This window comes from Mirounga leonina, unplaced genomic scaffold, assembly GCF_011800145.1.
Source record: "Mirounga leonina isolate KUSES-001 unplaced genomic scaffold, KU_Mleo_1.0 Mir_376, whole genome shotgun sequence".
Taxonomy (NCBI): Eukaryota; Metazoa; Chordata; class Mammalia; order Carnivora; family Phocidae; genus Mirounga; species Mirounga leonina.
The window spans coordinates 6,298,990-6,306,959 of record NW_023270718.1 but is presented as its reverse complement, the minus strand read 5'-3'; the positions used below and the strand labels follow the sequence as shown (position 1 = coordinate 6,306,959).

Sequence of the window (7,970 nt, the reverse complement as noted above, 5' to 3'; positions counted from 1 at the left end):
ATGTAGTCTTCACAGGCTTCATCAGTTCCAGTTTATTTTGCTTTTTTCTGGAAGTTTAGGGTAAGGGATGCTACAGAGCAGGGCAAAGAAAGAAGGATGTTAAACAGGTCTAGAAGTGAAGTATCCAAATCTTAAAAAGAAAGAATCCTGTCTCTCTCTTTGAGCACAGAATTACAGTAATGTGGAGCAGGCACTGGCTTTACCTTTTCTCAGAATCTCGTGATTGGAGTCTGCAACTCTGTCTTCTCCTGCTGGTCCTCCGTGTGCATTCCCAGCACCAGGAGCCCACCCAGTGTTCCCCAGACTCCTCTGGCAAGTTCTGCTTGACTTCCCCAGGTAGGGTCAGTCCCTCCTTCCTCTGGGCAACCATAACCCCCATCTCGGCCCTGTTACTGTAAGGCTGCCTTTCCACCAGCCTGATTGCTCTCTGAGGGCAAGGCCTGGGTCTCACCCATTTCTGAGACACCAGCATGGAGGTTAAGAGATACTGTAGGACATTTTGGTGGAATTTAACAGATGCATGATTTACCCACAAAGTGTATAAACCAGCTCCTAGTGCAGAGTGCAAGGAGGGCAGCAGGGCATTCCTGGTTCTAGAGAATTATAAATGGTAAATAACAGCGAGGCCTGTCTCTTCCAAGTCCTGCTGAGGATATGGGGTTCAAGGTAAATGAAGGAGTACCTTGGCTTTGGGCTGGTCTCCAAGCACTTCAGGCTAACACGGGCCTGTGGCATCTACAGACTGTGTTGACCACAACCTGCCAGACACTCAGAGTTTGGTTTGGTTTCTACTCTGATGCCACAACCACTGTTCGGGGCTCTTTTGACCCCCTTCTCAATGTGGATTCAGTGTGAAGGGGGGTGTGTACACACTGCTGATTCTAATTAGTCTTTATTTCTCTTAATTTTCATCCTTCTTCCCTTTATCATCTGTAAGATAATCTGCCAGCATATTCTGGCATTCTCGATGCCCTATAAGATTGAGGATGATGATTCCTTTAAACACTGTATGTGTCTCTCCTTGTGAGTCTTACTGCCATTATTCTGATAGACTAGACTCCAGGCACAATGGATACCCACCAATATCTGCTTCTCTGAAGATGGGCTGATGGTGGATTTTCCTGGCTCTTGAGGCTTCAGAGGCATCTTGGCTTCTTGGCTTGCTCTGACTTTAGGGTTGTTTGTTGCTTTGACCGCTGCAACTTTCTTTGACAGCTTCACTCTGATATATTTCATTCTAAGGAAATGACCCCCCTGATCAGTTCTGGCTCTCTGCCCCTCAGTGGGCTCTAGCCTTGACCAGAAGTTCTGGTTTAGAGCTTCAGTGACACCACTGGCTTGCTGTGTTGTTGAGGGCAAGCCACACAGCCTCTCTGGGAATCGGTTTCATCCTCTGTAAAATGGGGAGACCTTGCTTATCAGGCTGTGGGGCTCAGATGAGGTCAGCGCTGAAAGGGCTTTGCAAACTGTAAAGGGTTGTTATTGGTCTTTAAGTCCAGCTGACTGTACTTTAAAAATAGCTCCCCAGTTTGCCCTGCTGCCTTGTGCCTCTTTCTTCTCACCCCTTACAGTCAATCAGTCCCAAGTCCCATCTCTCTGACTGCCCCTCATCACTTGCCTGGCTCAAACCTGGCTCTTCGCTGTGTAGTCTGTGGCACCAACTTTCTGCCTGGTTTCAGGCCTTGGGCTCTTGCTCTTTGGTCTGCGTACAGACACCTTGCCCTAGGAGCTTTCCTTCCCACTTTAGCACTGTTCCATGGCTCGCAACTGAGGATCGAGTCCGAGATGCTCGGACTGGCCAGAGGCCCCTCTGCCAAACTCTCTGGCCTGACCTCTGGCAACTCTGCCCTTCTCATTCTGGGCTTCTAGCCAACACATTTAGCCAACTTTCAAGAGTCTCTATGAACTAACACCAAGAAGCCTTTTCAACTTCATCTTTAGCCATTTCTCTCACTCTCTACGCACCTGACATTGCACAAAGACACTGGCAATTCCTCAAATGTGTCTCTGGGGTACGCATATACTACTTGCCACCAAACAAATGACAGCCCGCTTCAGACAGCACCCCCCAGGACTCCGCTGTCTTCTCCAGGGCTGCCACTTCCTCCTTTATGCAATTTGCTGAAAACCTCTGTCCTTTGAACCTCTTAGTGGCTCAGCATAGTGCTGATGGCCCTGGACTGTGGTGACCACATTAGGTGCCTTCTTCCCTTGCCAGACCCTAAGCTCCCTGGGGCAAGGGCCCTGTCTTTCCCCTTCCATGCCAGCCTTGCAGGGCCTGCCAGGTAGAATTTCATCCCTGGTACTCACATGAGTGGGGTGAAGCAGAGGAATAGCAGGGCAGTTGCGATGGCTCCATAGACAAGGCCCTGGATCAGCCCGTTAATGAAAGTCTTGCCCGGCGAAGACCTCTCTCCTGGAAAAAGATAGCCTATGAGAAAGACTTCTCTTCTGAGGCCTTGGAATCTGAGCCAAAGCTCTGCTCCCTCCCCATCCCACTCTTCCTCACCCAGTCACTGGCCCCCTGGACCCTCACTTGGTAGTAGCAGGATGCTCAAAGCGTGGGTTCCATTTTTGTTCTTCCCCTTACAGAGGAGCCTCGTGCTCATTCTTGGCTGCTCTGTCAGGCTGATGGTGCTGTTGGCCCAGGGGGCAATTATGGTGGAAGTCACCTGGAGGACCTTATCTGTGTTGTTCACACCCACAGGAGTACCTCCCATCCACCACTGCACAGAGGGTGTGGGGATGCCATGGAAGGAACAGCTGCACTGCAGAGTCTTCTCCAAGGAACAAGAGGAATAGAGCAGCCTGGCCGGTGCTGTGGGGAGGGAGGGTCAGCCGTCAGCAAGGCATCCTGACTTCCTGTCTCCACTTCCTCCAGGACCCAGCATTTTCCTTATTCGTGATTCCCAAGGAGCTTCGGAAAGACCTTCTGGAAGCCCAGAGGGGCGGGGCTTCCCTGACCAGTTTCCCTTCATCCTCTCTCCTCACACTGGACCTAATGGCAAGGGAGCTTTCTGAGGATCTACACTGCTTCTGACCCCTTACCTGACCCCCCGCCAGCCCCAGGCTAGACTTCCTCATCTCAGCTCCTACTTTCCTCTTCCTCCCATCTCTCAGGCTCTGCTCCTTCCTAGCCCCACCTATGATCAGTTTCTCCTTTGTCTCTTACTGTCTGGATGCCATTGGCTAAGTCACTTCCCCTTTCTTTGTTCTTTCCCAGTTTGGAAAATAGGGGTATTCATTGAACTCGTATCCTATTATCATGGATGTAAGAATGAATGCCCTAAGGTTGAGAATGTACCTAGCTGAATATATGGTAAAGTGCTACCCATTCAGTAAACAGAACACCTTTCTAGACTTCTTTCTTCCCAGTCCCAGGCGGCCTTTGATTGAGTATTCATCCTAAGCAGAGATTGCTTTGGCATTTTCTGGATAAGAACATTCATGACTGCCTCACTCTACATAGAATAGGTAGGATATATTGTCCACTTGGTGACTTTTGTCGGTTAATAAGGAATAGTCACACTCTACAGGGTTTCCAATGAGGAATCAGTTCTTAGCATTTCCTACTTTTTCACTGGAGTTGTTTGAGGTTACTGGAAGAAAGGGGTTAATTTTCTCTTAAACAGTAGCCCTTGATTTTGACTTTTCATCTGGGTCACTTGGGGGGGATGAGGAATTTGCAGGGATTCTCCCCCACTGCTGTCCTCTGGATTATTTATTTTTACCATCTGGGAAAGCATGCCTGTGGACAGTGGCTGACAGATACGGGAAACCTGACTAACCCTGGGCCTTCCAGCTCCTAATGCTCTCATACCTTCAACCACCTTGTCTGAGTGCCCACCCTTACCCCCAACTCCACTCCCTGGCCCACTCTGCTATTCACCTCAGCCACTCCCAGCCCTGCCAGGACCCGGCACACAGATGTTTCGTCCATGTTGGTTATTTGGTACTCTACACCCTTATGTCCTCTCTTCTCATACCCTTGCAGCCCAGCCCGCCCCAGTCCTGGAGCCTCAGGCACCTCCAGCACTGTCTTTTGTCCCACTCACCCAGCTGCGGCAGTGGTCCTGCCATCTACAGTGCGGCAGTGGTCCTCAGGATGAGGAGGGGCTAGGGCCTTCGCCGCAACCGGCTCTCACATCAGAGCCGTGTGGTTCAGAAGATGAGATGACGAGTACCTGAAAGAGGATGTGGGGATGGGAGAGCAGAAAGTATTCTTAGCAAGCCAGGGGCTTCTGTCTCTGGTCATCCTAGAGGACTGTTCACCCTCAGAAGCAGGAATTATGTGGGATGAGACGTTCAAGAGCATCTAGGGACAAGCAGCACTTCTACGATCTCTGTGAGGCCTCAATTCCATGTGTCCTCTCTCCTCTGGTCTTTCCCTCCCAGTCCCAGCCCACTTGGGAAAAGCTCAATTACAAAGTCTTTGGGTTCTGTCTCAAAGCTAACAGGGATTCATGGAAGGGCTGTGTACCTCAGAGGGACAGGGCCAGTCTGGGTGTTTGGAATAACCCACTGGGGACACAGGAGAAATGGCTTAGACTGGAGCGACTCAGGCCAGGTGGCCAGGGAGGAGCCTGGAGCGGTGGTTGGGAAAGAATGACATGCTTGAGTTAGTGTGTGGGTCGTGAGGGATGGAGAGGATGGGACAGCCTTAACAGATCCTTTGGGAAAATGAAAATGGACAGGAATTCCTACTGCTGATAGGAAAAGTTCCAAACTTCTTTGCTTTGCAAATGAGGTTCTCTACAGTTTTACCTCACCCTTGCTTTCTGTCTCCCTGTGCCTTTCCTAACATTTTCCATGCCGAAGGGAAAATGCTGCCTTCTCCAATTTCACCCTAATCATCCTTCTCCCGTCATTCAGGGATTTCTCCTGTTCACAGCTTTTCCTCTTGCAACTCGGCTCCATCCACATTCACATCCTACTTCAATTTCAGAGCTGAGTTCAGTGCCACCTCCTGCATGCAGCCTTTCCTGATCTCCCTACCCAGTCAGAAGTGAGTAAACCTCTCCCCTTCCAGAATTACCAACTTGTTTCATTTGTTGTTTTTTGAGGAAAGAAGCAGTTTTTTCCTTCTACTAGAGTTGTTTGTTTTTGTGCAGCCAGACACCGACTACTTACCCTGCTCTTCGTTCCTAACAAATCCAGCTTTGCTTAGGGGTGCAATGTTCTAAGCCAAAGCACCACTTTGTCTAGACTCCTTTGTAGTTAACGTGGGGCACGTGATGTTGTTTTAGTGGAAGTGAGCTGGGGATTCCTGGGAAAGTTTTCCTTTCCCGATATTCTCATTTCCTTCTTCCTTGTTCCTTCCTCCCCCTTCCTCCCTAAAATACGGATAAGATCCTGGAGGTAGAGCAGCCACTTGGCAACCATGAGGTAACCGTGAGGATGAATGCCACTCCTGAAGGGCATTCTTGCAGAACAGTTTGAGGAGCCTGGTCCCTGATGGCCTTGTGGAACTGCTACACCAGCTCCACACAGCCTACCTCTGTGCATCTCCTTACATGAGGAAGACACACTCTTACTTGGTTAGGTCACTTTGGTTGGGAAACTAACTAAATATCTTAGAAGAGAATCTACCTGAGACTGGGCTCTTTAAGGGAAGGCCCTACATCAAACAGACCTTTGTGACCTCAGAAGACCTTAGAAAATGACCTTTGATAGTCACTGATAAAATGTCCAAATGTCAATCTCACTTTTCATGAAACTATCCTCCCCCACCCACTTTTTTTGGCAAAGCATTGATTTAAGAGCATGAGCCCAGGATTTGAGCACCGATTATGTAACCTAGGTCACTGATTCACTGGAGGACCACAGACGAATCCTTTCCCTCTCTGGGCCATGAGTCCCTCATCTCTTCATCAATTCCTGGACAAGGTAGGATGAGGGGATGCTTCCCCAGTCTATAATACCTTGTGGCAGACACTGCTGGCTTCTGACCCAACAGGTTTCCCAGCACCATTGTCCCTGTTGCCTCCACTGCAGAGACTGAAGATAATAAATATTAATGTTCCCAAGTCCCTTACAGGTGTGTCCTGGTAGTCAGGTGACATGGTTCTGGTCAAAGAAAAAAACCTTCCCAACCATATTGATATTTTACTGTCCAGAAAGGTCACTTAAACTGAGAAGGGAAAAAGAAAGCGAAACCCTAAAGTTGAACACAAGCAAGATCTAGCAAACAAATGAAAACAACGATAACAGAACGATTCTGGAAGAATATCTATTTCATGTAACCTTTGAACGCAGGGCTCTAGCTGTATGGTCTTAAGGGAGACAAAGAAAGCTACCAGTATTGATATTGTAATTTTGAACCTATTTGTGTTTTAAAGACTTTCACAGTAAGGAAAAAGAGAAACAATATAAAATACAATAACTTAAGAGAAGAAATTAAAGTTTAATTTTAATTGGCAATATTGGTACAAACACTTGGTTTAAAAAAACAAATTCTATTTCCATATTCTGTTCATTGAAAGAGCCTAGGAGCAATGACACATCCGTAGTGATAAACATGCCTAGCACCTATATCTTGGTTTCTAAATAATATTCATCAGTGTGCTGGAGCCAGCATAAACCAACTTTAAAAAAAAAAAAGCTGATCATTAAATTTTTAAGAATATTGCAAGCTGGTTATCAAACACAGTCATTATTATAATTTAAATGATATAACTCATAAGCACATTATATTAAAAACAAAGGTAATAATTAGGGGCACCTGGGTAGCTCAGTCAGTTAAGCGTCTGCCTTCGGCTCAGGTCATGATCCCAGGGTCCTGGGATCGAGTCCCACGTCAGCCTCCCTGATCAGGGGGGAGTCTGCTTCTCCCTCTCCCTCTACCCCTCCCCCCTGCGCATGCTCTCTTTCTCTCTCTTGCTCGCTCGCTCTCAAATAAATAAAATAAAATCTTAAAAAAAAAACCAAAGGTAATAATTACTTGAAACTGATTACTTCCTAATTTTTCTAGTACATCTCACTGTTATCTGTGTTCTTGAGGTTATTTACATCTATTGTATTATATCTATTGTATCTGTAGGATGGAAATACTACATAATGGTATGTTACTGGATCTCTTCCTAACTCATAACAACCTGAGCTGGTAGCTTGAAACTGTCTATGGTGAGTGTCTACACGGCGGAAGTTGGCAATGCTACAATTCAGGACTTATTTTTCCCTTTGAAGATCTGGTTATTAGATATTAGCATACCATTGCTAATATTTCCCACTCAAAGGAAACCATTCATCTTGCAACGGTCTTCCATAAACCAAACAGCTCTTTGTTGGTGATTTGAGAGCTATTCACTGCTACCACCCAAGTGGCAACAGGATCTGGCAGCTCCCCAGGTGTTAAAAGAGGGGAAGAAAGACCACCTGCTCCTGAATACGCTGAGTACCTCCTCATATTCCCTTGGTAGCTTGTTCCTCTATAAACCATTTCCATTTTATTACTGAGCTCTTCTGGGCGTGGCCTTCCTAATTAGCATGTTTATCCAACACTGCCAAAGATAATCACGAGTATTTCAGGTTTCAGGATTATTTTACTTCCTTTAGTCCCATGGGCAGTTTCAATCAAAGCCCAATAGCCAACTCGTGTCTCAAATGGAAATTTTCTGATTTAAAAAAAATCCCAGTGGTCGCCACTGGGTGGTGCTCACTGGTCGCCACTGGGTGGTGCTCACTGGCTTTTGTCATAAACTGCAGTCTGCATAAGGACTCCAAGACTTCATTCTAGTAATTTTATGGTGAGGGGCTAGCCATATTCCCAAATGTAAAATATGTGTCATCCAAAATCCAAATAAACCAATCAAACACTAGGCTTCTGACATGTTTTTTTTTTTTTTTCCACCAGATATCCTATATTTTTCAAATTAATAACCTGTGGGGCTTGGGCAAGTTTATTGGTTCCCATTTAGCATGTCCAATCAATAGTGGTTGAAGGGAGAATTTACATGCCTCCTGTTTCATAA

The 7,970-nt window shown here is 46.8% G+C and overlaps 1 protein-coding gene across 1 annotated transcript; it reads right to left on the bottom strand.

Moving 5' to 3' along the window:
* Positions 1–209: 209 nt before the first annotated feature.
* SIGLECL1 (SIGLEC family like 1) lies at positions 210–4,080 on the bottom strand. Its single transcript, XM_034986503.1, has 5 exons — positions 4,056–4,080; positions 2,537–2,818; positions 2,311–2,416; positions 1,081–1,237; positions 210–257 (listed from the first exon to the last, which is right to left on the bottom strand). The coding sequence occupies exons 1-5, from the start codon at positions 4,078–4,080 to the stop codon at positions 210–212; spliced, it is 618 nt and encodes a 205-aa protein (XP_034842394.1).
* Positions 4,081–7,970: the final 3,890 nt, after the last annotated feature.